We start from the raw sequence: 19,306 nt of genomic DNA on the forward strand, positions 1-19,306 counted from the left end.
AAGAGCTCTCTTCTTTTGTACATCAAAGGCATTGGGGGGACTAGATAGTTCCCATCCTCCACAGCCGGGATCGAGTGTAATATACACAATGGAAGTACTTAAATTGTATGAGGCAGTATCGCGAGGACACAGCCGCATGTCGTGGGCTGGCTAGGGCCTCAGTCCAGTCATCGTCTGTCAAGGTCGCCACATCGACTTCCCAAGCCGCTCTCGTCTTGTGTAATGTGTTGTGTGTGTGAGTGATTAATGTCTGATAAATTTGTTTAATCCTGTCCGCCCCAAGGTCCCCCATTAATTAACGACCTTCTAGTGGGTGAAAGTCTGATAGAGTCTCCAATTGACGGATGTGAGGGTCTAGAGCATGTCGCAGTTGCAGTTATCGGTGGAACTGGGATTTATGTAGGTGAAACTCAGTTTGCAATTGCTGATTCGATTTAAGTGTACTGCCATGCATAATGTCACCTAAGGTGGAGATTCCAATGAGGTCCCATTTACGAAAGCCGGCCAGAGCAGAGACGGAACGTAGGTATGTGCCCTGCCAAAGGAGGGGTTGGCTGTGTTAGTCTCCCCATCCAGCCAATGGATTTCACTGTGTGTCTCCATAGTTGTACGACGATCATACTGGCTGAAGGGAGGGTGTCTAGGTTAATCCAACTTAATAGGAATTTCTGCAATTATGTCTCTTTCATCGCCAACCGCTCTACTGCATATGCTGGATCTGACTGAGATACGTACCGCCACTCATTAATAACTAGGAAATGGGATGCGGAATAATATACATATGTTCGAGGAATATGAGCTGCAGATTATACACTATGCATAGATCGCCATCTGGTGTTGGGCCCGGATGTTTGCAGTTTGTTTTTCCTCTTCTAAAGTCTTTGGGAGTCACGAGGTCGGTGACTCCTCCTCTGGTTAGTATTGCGCATGGGCTTCGGCTCCATCCTCAGATTGTTTTTTTCCGTCATCGGGTTCGGATGTAAAACTTCGCGCTCCGGTTCCGAACTTCCCAGTTCACCGATCGACGCACAAATCCTCGCTCATCGAGCTTCTTCAAAGACATAAATCATCTTATTCATCTTCTCTTCTGCACTTCTTCGATTCGGGTGGTCGACGGCGGCCTTCGGGCCTATTCCGGCTCCGGTCTTGGCTGATGGAAAGAACTCCCTTCAAGAAGTGCCCTCGATGTGGGTCCAAGTTTCCCCACACCGATCTCCATGAGGTGTGCAACCTCTGCCTCTCCCCAGAACACGAGGCCCAAGACTGTCCCGCCTGCAAGTCTTTTCGCTCCAAAAAGACCATTCGAGATCGACGGGCAGATGCAACATGGCGCACTCCTCGACCTCCGCTCCAGTCGACATCTTCGGGGACGACGTCGAAGCTCCGGGACAGCAGGACATCGAACAGGAGGACGACGACCTCGTCAGCGCTTCCGAGGCCGACGACTCAGATGTGGAGGACATCACCCTGGCGCAGCGGGTCGTGAGTACAATTCCCCCTCCCACGCCCATCCCGAAAAAGGCTTCGGTCACACCTTCGCCTCCGGGCCTAGGCAAGACCAAGGACACTGCTTCTCACACCCCACCTTCGGGCCCGGTAAAGAAGCCTTCTAAGCCTTCCAGCAGCTCGGGCTCGAGCCAGCCGGCCACCGTTGCCGACAAACACCCTTCGGCACCGAAGAAAAGATCGGCCTCCACCTCCACACCGAACCCGGCACCGAAGTCTTCGGTGCCGAAACCTGCCCCGGCGCCGACCAAACATCACAAGACCCTCGGCACCGACACTCCCGTGCCGAGACCCCCTTCGGTACCGACCAAAAAACCGGAGGTTCCCAGGAAGCACAGCTTCGACAAACCTAAGAAGCCGTCGGCCCCGAAAACTTCGGCGCCGACCGAACAACCAGGGTCACAGGAGCTCTTCACACCAGATCCTTTGCAGAAAACCCTCACCAAGGATCCAAAGACCGGACACTTGACATTGTCTTAAAAAAAGAGACCCTTGGACAAGCCGGCTCCACCTCCACCTCCAAAGAGAAAGGACATTGCTACCTCTCCTTTCAGGGTGCCTTCCCAACCTCCTTTACCTCCACCACCCTCTCCACCTCCACCCCCTCCACCTCATCGTTCCCCCACCTTGTCTCCTGTCCCAGACGATTTGGGGGACCCTTACTATGATCCAGAAGATGTGCCACAAGATCCCACCCCTACTGGATCCCCAGACCCATGGGATGATTATAACAATCTGGACATCCCAGATGTCCCACAGGATGACCTTTATCCATCTAGGCCATCCCTTCCTGAAGATTCCTTGGGTTTTCACCACTTGTTACAACGGAGTTGTGGAGGAGGACTTCCTCCTAGACACCTTTTATGATACACATAGGTCCACTGCTATTCTACCTATGTTAAAGGGCGTAATTAAACATGCCCCTGAGGTTTTTAAAGACCCAGTCAGGGTCAGGGTCCTAAACCCTCGGATAGAAAAGAAGTACAAAGCCGCCCCTACAGACCCTTCTTACATTAAGGGCCCTGCACCATTAGATTCCCTAGTGGTATCTACAGCCAGGAAGCGCTCAAATTCTCAGGCGTCAGGCGAAGCGCCCCCACCTGACAAAGAGTCCAAGCTCCTAGATGCGTCAGGGAAGCGCACTGCGTCACAAGCGGCCAATATATGGCGTATTGCCAATACGCAAGCACTGTTGGCCCGATAGGACAGGGCGCACAATGATGAGCTAGAGACCATCATGCACCATCTCCCTGAAAAGTACAAGACTAGGGCTAATGAACTTATTCAAGAGGGAAAAACAATAACCAATACCTCGATACGATGTGCCCTAGATGCGGCAGATACAGCCTCCAGGGCCATAAACACCAGTGTCCTTCTCCGTCGCCATTCCTGGCTCAGGGTTGCAGGGTTTAAACCAGAGGTTCAAGCCTCTATACTAAATCACCCATTCGACCAGGATCATCTATTTGGCCCTAAAGTAGATGAAGCCCTGGAAAAAGATGAAAAAAGATACAGACACGGCGAAATCTATGGGAGCCCTACAAACACAGACTCCCAGGCGCTCCTTTCGCCGTTCTTCCTTTCGGGGCACGGGCAGAGGCTAATCATCGGACAGTGCATCCACGTCCTATAAATCCCCTCCTCAGTCTACCTTCACAAAGGGTTATCAAAGAGGCGGATACAGAGGCAATAATAATAAGGGCAGAGGCAAAACAAATACCGCCCGCTCTGCCACACCTCCTGCCCAATGACTTTCCCCCGCTCCCTCCAGACCATTCCACTCCGGTCGGAGGCAGACTACGACATTTCCTTCACGTCCGGGAGACAATCACCTCAGACAGATGGGTGACACAAGTTATTCAGTCAGGGTATTGCCTAGAATTAACATCTATACCCCCCAACATTCCACCCAGGCACCGCCCTATGTCGCAAGAACATACTGCGCGACTGACACAAGAGGTGATCTCCCTCCTGCAAAAAGGAGCAATAGAGCAGGTCCCCATAAATCAACGAAATTTAGGGGTCTACTCCCTGTACTTTCTAATTCCAAAGACAGACGAGACCCTACGACCTATCTTAGATCTCAGACCTCTAAACACTTACATTCATTCGGACCATTTTCACATGGTAACCCTCCAACAGGTTCTTCCACTTCTCTCCCAGAACGACTTTCTCACCACCCTGGACTTGAAAGACGCGTACTTTCACATCCCAGTATACCAATCTCACAGAAAGTACCTCAGGTTTGTGGTAGACGGACAACACTACCAGTTCAAGGTGCTCCCGTTCGGGGTAACAACAGCACCAAGGGTGTTCACCAAGTGCCTGGCAGTAGTGGCTGCACACCTCAGAAGACAGCACATTCACGTCTTCCCCATCTGGACGATTGGCTGACAAAAGCCACGTCCTACCAACAGTGTGTGCGACATACCGCCGCTACAGTCCAACTACTTCACCAGCTAGGCTTCATGGTGAACCATCAAAAATCCCACCTGGTACCATCACACACAAAACAATATCTCGGTGCCACCATAGACACCTCAAAGGCCATAGCCTATCCCAACCCTGCCAAGATTGCAAAAATACAGGCGCTGCGTCAAAAATTCCTATCCCAACACTCTCTTCCTGCAAGAGTGTTTTTGCAGCTCATAGGGATGATGGCCTCTTGCATCTTTATAGTGCCACATACAAGACTCCAAATGCGCCCACTCCAAGAGTGTTTGGCGCGCCAGTGGCGCGCCAGTGGAACCAGGCCCAGGGGCAACTGACAGATCTGGTGTTGGTAGACGGTCGCATCCATCGCTCTCTGCAGTGGTGGAACACCACAAACCTTTTCAGAGGTCGACCGTTCCTGGACCCGGTCCCACAAATAATCCTAACGGCAGATGCATCGCTCTGCGGCTGGGGAGCTCATCTGTTACATCTCACAGCACAGGGCACATGGACGCTGCAACAGAAGTTACTCCACATAAACCATCTGGAGTTACTGGCGATCTTCCTCGCCCTAAAATCCTTCCAGGCGCAGATTTCAGGCAAGGCAGTCCTCATTTGCACAGACAACATGACTGCCATGTACTACATTCAAAAACAGGGGGGCACACACTCTCCACAGCTCTCTCAGATAGCATAGAGCATATGGAGATGGGCAATTCCACAAAAGATTTTTCTCCTAGCCCAACACGTCCCAGGAGTACAAAACACCGTGGCAGATCTGCTGAGCAGACAGACACAGCAGATCCACGAGTGGGAACTTCACCCACAGGTTCTTCACCCGTTCTTTCAGAAGTGGGGGCATCCACACATAGACCTATTCGCCACCCACGAAAACAAAAAATGCCCAAGCTTCGCCGCCAGCTATCCACACCCATTGTCCAAAGGCAATGCGATATGGATGAACTGGTCAAACAAATTTGCATACGCTTTTCCACCTCTCCCACTAATTCCATTAGTGGTGTGAAAGCTACAGCAGCATTCCCTGACTCTGATCCTAGTAGCTCCAACATGGGCCAGACAACCGTGGTACACCACGCTGCTGGAACTCTCGATAGTACCACACCAAAAGCTACGCCTCTCACCACGCCTCCTAACCCAGAACCATGGAGAGATCAGGCACCCGGACCCAGCTCAACTCAACCTTGCGATCTGGCTCCTGAGGTCCTAGAATTTGGATACCTTAACCTTCCCCCTGATTGCATGAACATTATCAGGGAAGCTAGACGCCCTACTACTAGGGCGTGCTATGCAGCAAAGTGGAAAAGATTTGTTGTTTACTGCCACAACAACACAATAAATCCCTTAAATGTATCCATACAACACATTATATGTTATTTACTCCATTTACAAAGGTGTAACCTAGCATATACCTCCATTCGGTTACACCTTGCTGCAATTGCTGCCTATTTACAAAACAGGCAGCACCTCTCACTTTGCAAAGTGCCTGCCATCAAAGCCATTATGGAAGGCCTCAAAAGAGTAATTCCACCCAGAGTGCCACCCTCACCTGTTTGAAACTTGAATATAGTCCTCACACAGTTAATGGGACCCCCTTTCGAACCATTATATAAGTGCGAGCTGCAATTCCTCACATGGAAGACAGCTTTTCTAGTGGCCATCACTTCCCTCAGAAGAGTTAGTGAAATACAAGCACTCACTATACAGGAACCCTTTCTTCAGATGCATCACAACAAGGTTGTACTGCGCACCAATGCCAAGTTTCTACCCAAAGTCATTTCTCCATTCCATCTAAACCAGTCGGTAGAATTACCAGTCTTTTTCTCGCAACCCCAAACAGTTGCGGAAAGAGCCTTACACATACTGGATGTTAAAAGGGCTTTACTTTACTACATCCAGAGAACACAACCTTTCAGGAAAACCAAACAGCTATTTGTTTCCTTCTCCCCACCAAACAAAGGCAACCCTATTTCTAAATCAGGGATAGCTAGGTGGATTGTAAAATGCATACAGATTTGCTACCACAAGGCAAAACGAACGCTATCCGTTCCCCCTAAAGCCCACTCTACAAGGAAGATAGGGGCTTCTATGGCTTTCCTAGGGAACATACCACTAGATGACATCTGCAAAGCAGCGACATGGTCAAAACCACACACCTTCACAAAACATTATTGTGTAGATGTGCAAACCAAACAACAAGCTAGTGTGGGCCAAGCTGTACTAAAAACACTGTTTCAGACAACTGCAACGGATACCGGTGGTCGCCGCTAGGGTTGGGTACTGCTATATAATCTATGCACAGTGTATAATCTGCAGCTCATATGCCTCGAACGGAATATGCTACTTACCAGTATGCATCTGTTCTTGGCATGTAGAGCTGCAGAGCTATACACGCCCACCCGCCTCCCCGGCTACCTGTATCCGTTCCAGTCTTCTCTTATTTAGATACAATACACATGGGTTTCTTTACTGTTACTACTACGCTCCATCTTTCCCTGCTGGCGAAAAACAATCTGAGGATGGAGCCGAAGCCCATGCGCAATACTAACCAGAGGAGGAGTCACCGACCTCGTGACTCCCAAAGACTTTCCAAGAGGAAAAACATACTGCAAACATCCGGCCCAACACCAGATGGCGAGCTATGCACAGTGTATAGATCTGCAGCTCTACATGCCAAGAACAGATGCATACTGGTAAGTAGCATATTCCATATCTGCCGCCACAATGCCACCGCAATAGGTCGATTGTGTGCACGTGTGGAGTGCCACCCGGAACGCTCCTCCTTACCACAAATACTTGCTTAGGATCGCATTTAATTGCGTGAACCATGAGTGGGGGATATTGTATGGGAAGTTCTGCAGCCGATATAATAAACGAGGTAAGGATACCATTTTAAAAATGGCTGAACGCCCATATAAAGATCGAGGCAATTGGGACCATACTGTAGTTTCGCTACAGACCGCGAAGAGCAATGGAATGATATCATGCGTCCACAAGGTCCATCAGCGGCATGGGATAGTTGTGTGGCCCAGGTCTGACGTTTCTGGTCACCGCATACGGGTAAAAGTGTAGATTTGGAAGGGTTGGTTCCTAACCCAGTGGTTTCCACAAATTCTCGAAGGATCTGGAGGATATGGGGTCCGGAGCACCACAGATCTGTCAGAAAAAAGAGGGCGTCATCAGCGTAGAGTGCAATTCTGTCAGAGTATTCCCATGACCACTCAAACCCACGAATCAGCGGGTTTTGTCGTACCCATACGGCCAGGGGTTCTATGGCCAGGGCGAAGAGCAACGGAGATAGGAGCAGTCCTGTCGCGTGCCCCGGTGGATGGAAAAGGGGGTCTACTGATGACCCACTACCCGCACTGATGCCGAGAGGTCTGTGATTAGCAACTGTGTGTATGCTAAAAATCGAGGACCTATGTTTATGGCACAAAGGAGTTTGAAGAGATAAGTCCAGCTTAAGGAGTCAAACGCCTTACCGATGTCAACAGAATGGCCGTTGGTTGGCCAGCTCTTGGGCCTTTGCAATATCGATGTGGACCCATCTGATGTTGTGCCTGGTGGATTGCTGTGGCATAAAACTAGACTGATCTGGGTGAATGAGGTCTTGGATGCATTTTCGAAGGCGATCTGTGAGGACTCTGCCCAGGAGTTGGGCTCAAAATTGAGCAATGAAATAGGGCGATATGACGCAGGATCTTCTGGAGGGCGACCGGGTTTGAGAAATACTACGATTTCTGCATGCCACCAGTCGATGGGTAGAATATGTTGCTGGAGGGCTTCTTGGAATGCTGCTAATAAATGCGGGCCCAATGTTGTCATATGCGGCCACAAAAGTCACTGGGGAATCCATTGGGTCCAGGCTCTTTACCGGGGTGGGTGTTAGTCAGTGCTGCTCTCAGCTTGTCTATTTCTCCCCACTTCTGATTTCTATTGTGTTTGTGTTCTTTCTTTACACTGGTTGGTTTCTCTTTGAACATCTTACTCCTGTCACTGCCGTTTTTCCTGGTTGCTCATATCTCTCTGCTGCCCTTTCTCCTGCTGATACTTCTTCACCTAAAAACGAATTTCTTTTCACTGCTTTGCATTTCTGATTTTTCCTTATGAATGTTGCTCTTGCCTCAGTCTTCTTTCTTCATGTTGCTCCCTCTTTTTTATATCCCTCTAACAGGCCACTGTTCTGGAGGAGATGCCCCCCTTTCCTGAACGAGAATCCTCCATCCTGAATAAGCTGAAAAAGAAGAAGGGCCCTAATGCAGTGAGCGACCTGGAGGAGGGTAAAAAGGATCAGAACTCAGAGATCAACGGAGGAGTAGAGCCTACTCCTAGCACAGCGGTATGTACCTGTCCCATTTATCCAAAAGGGTGGTGAAAAGCTGGGATATTCCATTGCCCTATAAGTGTCTAAGGGAAGATAATGTGTGTCCTTTGCATACCTTCTGATATCTCTTCTCTGGCAGATGTGCTTTTGGCCTGGTTGGCATCACTTTAGTGTTTTTTGTTTATCTGTTTCCCATTTGCAGTCAACTCCGTCCCCATCTGCAGATCTTCTTGGTCTACGGGCTGCCCCTCAGTTGGGATCTGTGGCTCCTAGTACAGGGAGCCTCCTTGTTGATGTATTTTCGGACACACCGTCTGCTACTGCAGGATTGACATCAGGTGCAGAAGATAACTTCCTCAGGTAGGCACAGATTTTCACTTTTCTACACCCTTTTGACCTGTTACGCTTTCAAGATGTTTGGATTAGGTCATCAACCTGAGGGCCTGGCATGGCTCCAAATGTTTTTGTGCCAGGAAGAGTATCAGCTAGTTGGAGGAGTATTGAATAATGTGAGCATATTCTAATGCTTTTACAAGGGCATTGGTCGGGATCGCCTGCTAGTTTCATAGGATGATGTTCTTGGCTGATAAAGCAGGGCATTAACCAGGGGATGTGGAGCGAGTCTGCTGCTGGATTTATGGGATCATGTGTTCTGGTAATGACATCGGAGGCTTCAGGCAGCAAATATGCTGCTGTATCCAAGAGATACTGTGCTCTTCAGCAGCAAAGCTTCCCAGATTCATAACAATTAGAATACATTGCAGGCCCTAGGACGGACCTGGCAATCAGTTCTAAATATTTAGGTTGGATGGTCCTCCATCCATCCTGAGTTTGCTTTCCGGCACAAGCCTCAGTCTTGAAAGTGAAGGTTCTTGCCCTGCCTCACAGAGGGGCAAGAGAGGTGGTGCCCTTGGAGGAAAGGGTTATGGTACTCTACTTCCTTTACATCTTGGTCCACAAGTAAGGCCAGAGGTCTGGGACCCATCCTGAACCTTCCCTTCTTGAACCTGTGTGCTTAGCAGGTAGGTTATTTTAGCTTTCATTGGGGGCGGGAGGATTATTCGCTAGTGTCTCTGGACCGCCGGGACTCCTTTTTTTAAAATCTAGAAATCCTATTTGTCCACAGGTGCTCCCGGAGCACTATCCATTCACACTTCTACAATTTGGGCTGTCTCCTTCTCTGCTTGTTTTCAACGAGGTGATGGCAGGGGTGGTAACTTCACTGCACTTGTCACTGACGTGTGTATTTCCACACTTGGACTATGGTCTGGTAAAGCCAAGGCCTAATGTGCTGGTCATTTAACAGCATCAGTACACCATGACATTTCGTCACGACTTAGGCTTCACTTTCAACTCCCAGAAGTCCTCTCTCATTCCAACAGAGGAGTTAACTCCATTGAAACGATGACGGCCACAATCTGCATGAGCTTTTTTCCCTCCTCAGAGGACTGCAGTTATTTTGGACAGGATTCCAATTTTTTAGCTCATTCACCAATCCCAGTTCTGCAATCCTGCTTCTGTTAGCCCTACGGTCCATGCACTCTGTTTGTGCTGCAGGCTAAATGGTAAATGAGTGCTGTTCTCTGGTGTCTGAAGAAATAATTGCTCATGCATCAAGGAATTCTAATGACTCAGGTGCTGATCTATGACTCTCTCCTTCCAGATCTGCACTGGTGAGTGTGTTGGTCCAATCAGTTTGTCGGTCGTCTATTCAGTCCTCTGTAGTTGCATGGTTCAAACGCCTCAGCATTGTATTAGACACTCACCCGGACGAATTCATGGTGAGGGAGCAATGGTCCGCAATTGAGCAGCATTTGCCATGAATTTGTAGGAGCTGAGTGTGGTCTGCCACTCCATAAAGGATTTCCCCCCTTCCTGCTGAGGGATTGTCTTCAGGTTTGTCGGGCATCACCACTAGTGCTCCATGTAAGTCCTATGCTTGCGCTCTCACTCAGATGCCACTGCTAGGCAGACCCTCCCAATTTTTTATTACACATTGGCATTGGGATGATAGAGCAGGTGTTGTGGGTCTCACTCTCAGGAATTTGGCTGAGCACCAGTCCAGTTAAAATCATTGGTAATTCCATTGTGGAATATAATTTTTAATTTATAACAGGGTTAAACTATATGTTCGAGGCATATGAGCTGCAGATTACACACTGTGCATAGATCGCCATCTGGTGTTGGGCCCGTATTTTTGCAGTTGTTTTTCCTCTTGGAAAGTCTTTGGAAGTCACGAGGTATGTCACTCCTCCCTTGCGTCGTATTGCGCATGGGCTTCGGCTCCATCCTCAGATTGTTTTTTTCCGCCATCGGGCTCGGATGTGATCTTCGCGCTCCGGTTCCGAACAGCTTCCAGTTCTTCTATCAGCGCGCAACCCTTCCCCCTTTTTGCGGTATTGTTTTCGATCGCGATCTCCACACTCTACGCGGCTTTCATCGATCCAAGTCTTCGATTCCGGTCGTCGACGAAGGCCTTCGGGCCTACCCAAGCTCCGGTCCTGGCTGATGGAAAGGACTCCATTCAAAAAGTGTCCTCGATGTGGGTCCAAATTTCCCCACACCGATCTCCATGAGGTATGCAACCTATGCCTCTCCCCTGAACACGAGGCTCGAGACTGTCCGGTGTGCAAATCCTCCCAGTCCAAGAAAACCATTTGAGACCGAAGGGCGAGAAGAACTATGGCACACTCGTCGACGGCAATCCCAGACAACATCTTCGGTGAAGGCGTCGACGCTCCTGAAGGACAGCACACCGAAGAGGGCCTCGTCAGCGCCTCCGAGGCCGACGACTCAGATGTCGAGGACATCAGTCCGGCGCAGAGGGTCGTGAGTACCAACATCCACCTCCACCCCACACCCTCCACAGCATCCAAAAAGGCTTTGGTTACACCTTCGCCCTCGGGCCTAGGCACAACCAAGGACATTGCTTCCCACACTGCGCCTTCGGGCCCGGTAAAGAAGCCTATCAAGCCTTCTGGCAGCTCGGGCTCGAGCCAGCCTGCCACCGGTGCCGAGAAACACTCCTCCGCACTGACGGCGAAAAAGAAAATGGCCTCCTTGGCACCGAGCTCCACCCCAAAGCACTCGGCGCCGAAAACAAGCACAAGCTCCTCGGTGCCGACACCGTCCCCGGAGCCGACCAAAAAACACAGAGCCATCGACACCCACACCTCGAAGCCGAAAGTCATCTCGGAGCCGAGTAAACAACCAGCCATTCCGAAACCTCACGGTTCAAAACACCGAACTGATGCAGACTCCAAGGCTAAAAAGCCTACGGCCCGACACCTTCGGCGCCGACGGATCAGCCACTCACTGAAGAACTATTTAGGCCTGATCCATTCCAAAAAACACTGGTCAAGGACCCAAGGACTGGACATTTGATGCTCAGAATCAAAAAGAGACCGCTGGACAAGCCTGCCCCAGCTCCACCTCCAAAGAGGAAAGACTTTGCTACCTCTCCTCTCAGGATCCCATCACCCCCTCCACCTCCTCCACCAACTCCTCCGCCTCCTCCTTCTCCTCCCCCACCTCATCATTCCCCCACACTTTATCCGGATGATGACGATGATGATGTCTATCATGACACAGGGGACGAGCCACATGACCAACCCACAGTGGACCCCACTCCTACAGGCTCCCCAGACCCATGGGACGATTATAACATTCCAGATATCCCTAATGTCCCGCAGGATGATCTCTACCCTTTGAGACCATCTCCTCCAGAAGACTCACTGGGGTTTAACCACCTACTCCAGAGGGCTGCACACTACCACGGAGTGGATCTCCATACTGACCCCGTGGAGGAGGACTTCCTCCTAGATACCTTCGACAAAGCACACAGGGCCACTTCCATCCTGCCCATGCTCTTAGGCGTTATCAAGCACGCACCCGAGGTCTTTAAGGATCCAGTCAGAGCCAGGGTCATCAACCCTCGCATATACAAAAAAATATAAGGCCGCGCCTATAGACCCCACCTACATCAGAGGGCCAGCACCACTAGATTCCCTAGTAGTGTCTACTGCAAGAAAGCGTGCGAACCACCACCTGATAAAGAGTCCAAACTCTTGGACGCATCCGGCAAGCGCACTGCAGCCCAGGCTGCCAACATATGGTGCATCACAAACACACAAGTGCTTTTGGCACGATACGACAGGGCACATTATGATGAACTAGAAGTCATCATGCAACACCTCCCCGACAAATATAAAACTTGAGCCAATGAGTTAATCCAAGAGGGTAAAACTATGTTCGAGGCATATGAGCTGCTGCAGTCACATTATTGCATTAGATCGCCGCCTAGTGTTGGGTCCGGATGTTGCACGTTGTTGTCTTGGAAGAGTCTTCGAGATCTCACGAGATAGGTGACTCCTCCCCTGGACTACAGTGCGCATGGACAGCTCCTCCATCGTCAGATTGTTTTTTTCCGCCATCGGGTTCGGATGTACTTCTGCGACGCCAACTTCGACTCCGAAGTTTTCAACTTTACTCACAGCAAATCAAACGTATCTCGACGGGATTGCTCTCCGGTCAACACCCTACAACTTTACAGGACTTTATTTCCCATATTTCCCATATTTTCATCGACGCAGGCCTCCGGGCCTATCGACGCCACACGGGCCTCGGGCCCATGGAAAGGACCCCCTTCAAAAAATGCCCCCAGTGCGGTGCTAAATACCCACACACGGATCATCACCCGGTGTGCAACAGATGTCTATCTCCGGAGCATAAAGAAGAAGACTGCTCAGCCTGCACGCTCTTCCGTTCCAAGAAGACAATCAGGAACCGGAGGGCCCATCGACAAGCGATGCATCGACAAGCAGCAGCACCGGCACCGGACGATATCTTCGATGACCCCTCGGATGCCGAGGACTTGGACGACCTACAGCTCGTCACAGTCGAAGAATCGGACTCAGATGACCCAATCCCGGCGGGGCAGCACGTGAGTACCGATGCCCCTGTCCCAATCACCCCACATAAGGCTCCGGTCAAGACATCGCCACAAGGCCTTCGTCATGATCGAAATATCCCTTCGGAAGCCCCACCCTCGGGCCCGGGTCCGAAGATAATAGAAAAGCCTTCCGGTAGCTCGGGACTGAGCAAACCGTATCTCCCTACACCAAAAATGCCTTCGGCGCCGAGAAAAACACATACGGCACCAACTCCGGCTCCGAGAGACTCGACCATCCCCAAAAACGTCGAGCCGAAGCATCTCGAGCCGAAAACGGTGGATCCCAAGAAAAATATCGACCCGAAAAAGTTAATCGACCCGAAAAAGACTAACGACTCCAAAAAGGTCACCGAGCCTAAAAAACAGATCGAATCCAAGAAAACGGTCGATCCGAAAAAGGACGTCGAAGTCAATAAAGCTCCCGAACCGAACAAAAACAAGGTTCCCGAGCCAAACAAGTCGAAGCCGAAGCCTACAAATCCTTCGACTCCTAGTAAGAAACACCAAAAATCTTCGGTGCCGAAACCACCAAATACAGAGGAGGAGCTGTTTTATCCGGATCCTGTCGATCCAAAACAGAAAAGAATCATCATAGACCCTAACACAGGTCATGTGGTGCTCCACAAGAGGAAAATTCCTCCTGCCTTACCCTCTCCTATTCCTCTAAAAAGGAAGGACATTGCTACTTCTCCTATTAGGCCTGTTACTCCTCCTCCTCTCTCTCCTATTCTGCCTTATGTGCCATACACCCCCCCATGCCTCCACAGCCTGATGGGGACCCAGATGAGGACATAAATAATGATCCACAAGACCCTTATGAAGATCCTGATGACACAAATCCCAACCTGGACACATGGGGAGACCCATATTCACCAGACAATAACACACCTCTTCTAGACCCCACGCCATATCCTTCAAAACCATCCCCTCCTGACGACACCATTGCATTCCATCAGTTAGTAGACAGGGCTGCTAGTTTCCACGGGGTAGATATGCATGCTGACCCTATGGAAGAGGATTTCTTGCTGGACACCTTCCCAACCACAGAAAGAAGTGTACGCACATTACCCATGCTCAAAGAGGTTTTAAAACATGCACCAGAAATATTCAAAGACCCAATTAGGGCTAGAATACTCAACCCTAGACTGGAAAAGAAATATAGAGCAGCACCCTCCGACCCTACATACATCAAGGGTCAACTACAGCTGGACTCTCTAGTAGTCTCTAGTAGTCACAAACCACTGGCGATGCTGCACCACCAGAAAAAGAGTCCAAACTACTGGAGGCATCTGGGAAAAGGGTGGCTTCACAAGCAGCCAACACCTGGAGAATAGCTAACACACAAGCATTGTTAGCTAGATATGACAGGGCGCACTACGACAAATTAGAGGAGCTGCTACAACATCTCCCTGACCCATATAAACAACAGGCAAATGACCTTATCCAGGAAGGAAAGTTCATCACTAATGCCTCAATAAAGTGTGCTCTAGATGCAGCTGACACAGCCTCTAGAACAGTCAATACAAGCGTGATGTTAAGGAGACACGCATGGCTTCGCATATCAGGTTTTAAACCTGAGGTGCAAACCACTATTTTCAATCAACCCCTTAACCAAGATTTCTTGTTCGGGCCTGAAACAGATGTCCTATTGGACAAAATGAAAAAGGATACTGACACCGCTAAATCTATGGGTGCACTGCAGTCTTATCAATCCAAACGTTCCTTTCGTAGATCCTCCTATAGAGGTACAGGGAGAGGAAATAATACACAAACCTCTCAACCTTTCCAAACTACCTCTCAAAACACATTTCACAGAGGCAGAGGAGGATATAGAGGAAACAATACTAAAGGCAGAGGTAGAGGTAACAACAACAACCGTACCTCCACCACTCCCAAACAGTGACCTCTTACACCTGCCTCCAGACCAATTAACACCAGTCGGAGGCAGATTATCACAGTTCCTACCTGTCTGGGAATCCATCACGACAGACAGGTGGGTGAAGCAAATTATCCATTCTGGTTACTGTCTAGAACTTGCATCTACCCCACCCAACATACCACCCAAACACAGACCAATGTCAGAGGAACATACCATACTATTACAACAGGAGGTCTTACCAATGCTACAAAGGCACGCTATAGAACCAGTTCCCCTGCAGCAACAAGGGAAGGGAGTTTACTCTCTCTATTTCCTAATCCCCAAAAAAGACCGCTCCCTCAGGCCCATTCTCGACCTTCGTCCCCTCAATCAATATATACACTCCGATCATGATCACACTCCAACAAGTACTACCACTACTACAGCAAGGCGATTTTCTCGCCACGCTAGATCTAAAAGATGCATATTTTCACATACCTATTCATCCCGCACACAGGAAATACCTCAGATTTGTAGTGCAGGGACAGCACTACCAATTTAAAGTCCTACCCTTCGGGGTAACAACAGCACCAAGGGTGTTCACAAAATGCTTAGCAGTAGTGGCAGCACATCTAAGGAGACAACATATTCATGTGTTTCCATACCTAGACGATTGGCTGATAAAAGCCAAATCACATCACCAATGCCTGCAGCACACTGTGACCACAATCCATCTATTACACAATCTGGGATTTTCCCTCAACTACCCAAAATTCCATCTACAACCCTCCCATATACAGCAGTATCTGGGAGCAACTATAGACTCCACAGTAGCAAAGGCTTACCCAGTTCCAGCCAGGATACAGAACATTCAAGCAATGATCCTAAAATTCCAACCTCAAACTCTTCAGACAGCAAGAGTGTTTATGCAACTCATAGGCATGATGGCATCTTGCATATTCATAGTTCCACATGCTCGGCTACAAATGCGTCCCATACAAGAATGCCTAGCAACACAATGGAACCAGGCTCAAGGGAAACTAAAGGACCTAGTGTTGGTAGACAGTCGTACCCATCGCTCTCTGCAGTGGTGGAACACACAAAACCTTTCAAAAGGACGACTGTTCCAAGGGCCAGTTCCACAAGTAGTGTTGACAGCGGACGCATCACTCACAGGGTGGGAAGCCCATCTACTTCAACATACAGTGCAAGGTCTATGGACACCGCACCAAAAAATACACCACATAAACTACCTAGAATTACTGGCAATCTTTCAAGCAATGAAGGCTTTTCAAAAACACATAGCCAACAAGACTGTCCTAGTCCGGACGGACAATATAACAGCAATGTTCTATATACAGAAACAGGGGGGGACACACTCTCTGCAGCTATCACAACTAGCGCAAAGGATATGGAGATGGGCCATTCCACAAAACATCCATCTTCTAGCAGAACATCTCCCAGGAGTAAACAACCAGATTGCAGACCTATTGAGCAGACACAGTCAACAGATCCACGAATGGGAAATTCACCCAGAAGTCCTACTCCCATTCTTTCAAACACCCAAACATAGATCTGTTCGCCACAAATGAAAACGCAAAATGCCCATCCTTCGCCGCCAGGTTCCCACACCCGCAGTCAAAGGGCAATGCGATATGGGTGAACTGGTCAGGCAGATTTGCATACGCTTTTCCGCCAACCCCACTCATTCCATTAGTGGTACGCAAACTAAAGCAACAAACACTTACGATGAGCCTAGTTGCTCCCACATGGGCACGACAACCATGGTACACAACACTCCTAGAACTCTCGGTAGTCCCTCATCAAAGACTACACCTCTCTCCAAAACAACTCACACAGAACCTTGGAGAGATACAACACCCAGACCCCAACCAAATGAACCTAGCAATCTGGCTCCTGAAGTCTTAGAGTTCGGATACCTTAACCTGCCTCCTGATTGTATGAATATCATCAAAGAGGCAAGACGTCCCACTACCAGAGCCTGTTACGCAAACAAATGGAAAAGATTTGTTATTTACTGCAAAAATAATCAAATCAATCCACTAGACGCTCCTGTCCAAAACATAATTTGTCAACTGCTACACTTACAAAGATGTAATCTAGCATATTCATCTATAAAATTACAGCTAGCTGCTATTGCAGCATACCTCCAGAACAGACAACACGTGTCTCTTTTCCGAATACCACCCATTAAGGCATTTATGGAAGGGCTCAAAAGAGTAATCCCTCCAAGAGCTCCACCTTCCCCAGTCTGGAATCTTAACATTGTACTTACTAGACTTATGGGTCCACCCTTTGAGCCTCTACATTCTTGCGAATTACAGTTCCTAACATGGAAGGTGGCATTTCTAATAGCGATCACTTCACTCAGAAGAGTAAGTGAATTGCAGGCACTAACAATTCAAGAACCTTTCATGCAAATACATCAAAATAAGGTAGTTCTCAGGACAAACCCTAAATTCCTACCAAAGGTCATAGTAGTTTTCACATTAACCAATCAATTGAGTTACCTGTCTTTTTTCAAAAACCACAGTCAGTAGCTGAAAGAGCACTCCACACACTGGATGTCAGAAGGGCTCTACTCTACTACATAGACAGAACTAAACCATTTAGGAAGACAAAACAGTTGTTTGTGTCTTTCTGTCAACCTCATAAGGGTAACCCTATTTCAAAGGCAGGAATAGCCAGATGGATAGTTAAGTGCATACAAATATGTTATCAAAAAGCTAAACGCACATTAACTATTCCCCCAAGAGCACATTCCACGCGCAAAATGGGGGCATCCATGGCTTTTCTAGGGAATATCCCCTTAGAACACATTTGTAAGGCAGCTACATGGTCTACCATACATACCTTCACTAAACACTATTGTGTTGATGTGCAAGCCAAACAACAAGCTTCTGTAGGTCGGGCTGTCCTTAAAACACTTTTCCAAACTACTGCAACTGCCACCGGTAACCACCACTAGAGGAGGAACTGCTATACAGTCTATGCAATAATGTGACTGCAGCAGCTCATATGCCTTGAACGGTAAATGCTACTTACCAGTATGCATCTGTTCTTGGCATGTAGAGCTGCTGCAGTCACATGCCCACCCTCCTCCCTGGTGCCGAGCACAGTTGCAGTACTATCTTACTTAGATACATTTACATGGACACCTTTTCTTTCTATTACTATCCTCCATCTTTGCCACAATGGCGAAAAAACAATCTGACGATGGAGGAGCTGTCCATGCGCACTGTAGTCCAGGGGAGGAGTCACCTATCTCGTGAGCTCTCGAAGACTCTTCCAAGACAACAACGTGCAACATCCGGACCCAACACTAGGCGGCGATCTAATGCAATAATGTGACTGCAGCAGCTCTACATGCCAACAACAGATGCATACTGGTAAGTAGCATTTACCTACCAATACCTCCATTCGATGTGCCCTAGATGCAGCTGACACCGCCTCTAGGGCAATTAACACCAGCGTCCTCCTCCGTCGCCATGCCTGGCTGCGAATATCAGGTTTTAAGCCAGAGGTGCAAGCTTCCATCCTGAACCACCCTTTTGACCAGGATCATCTCTTCGGCCCAAAAGTTGATGAGGCCCTAGAAAAAATGAAAAAAGACACAGATACAGCGAAGTCTATGGGAGCCTTACAATCGCACCCACCCAGGCGCTCCTTTCGCCGCTCTTCCTTTTGAAGCACCTCCAGAGGCTATTCCTCGGACACTGCTTCTACTTCCTATAAAGCCCCTACCCAATCCACCTTTACAAGGGGTTACCAAAGAGACAGCTACAGGGGCAACAATAATAAAGGCAGAGGCAAGACAAACACCTCCCGCTCTGCCTCCACCCGTACTCAATGACTTCCCTCCGCTCCCCCCAGACCATCCCACTCCGGTCGGGGGCAACCGTCCCACATAAAACAATACCTAGGTGCCACTATAGACACCTCAAAAGCGCTAGCCTACCCCAGTCCTGCCAGGATGGCAAGCATTCAAGCTCTATGTGCCAAATTTCAGCCGGAACACTCTCTTCCAGCTCAAGTGTTCATGCAACTCATAGGAATGATGGCCTCTTGCATATTCATAGTACCTCACGCAAGACTCCAGATGCGTCCTCTCCAAGAGTGCTTAGCGTGCCAATGGAACCAGGCCGAGGGTCAATTGACAGATCTGGTGTTGGTAGACGGTCGTGCCCATCGCTCT

General features: G+C 49.0%; 1 protein-coding gene across 2 annotated transcripts in view; it reads left to right on the forward strand.

The window, feature by feature from the left end:
* Positions 1-19,306, forward strand: part of LOC146809392 (AP-2 complex subunit alpha-1) — a 297,343-nt gene that overhangs the window by 153,731 nt on the left and 124,306 nt on the right. For both annotated transcript variants that reach the window (XM_085616210.1, XM_085616211.1), the window contains exons 14-15: positions 8,132-8,296; positions 8,484-8,641. In XM_085616210.1, the coding sequence (XP_085472336.1) occupies positions 8,132-8,296; positions 8,484-8,641 (323 nt within the window). The remainder of the gene's footprint in view (positions 1-8,131; positions 8,297-8,483; positions 8,642-19,306) is intronic.

Source organism: Triturus cristatus, chromosome 7 (genome assembly GCF_964204655.1).
Source record: "Triturus cristatus chromosome 7, aTriCri1.1, whole genome shotgun sequence".
NCBI classification, from domain to species: domain Eukaryota; kingdom Metazoa; phylum Chordata; class Amphibia; order Caudata; family Salamandridae; genus Triturus; species Triturus cristatus.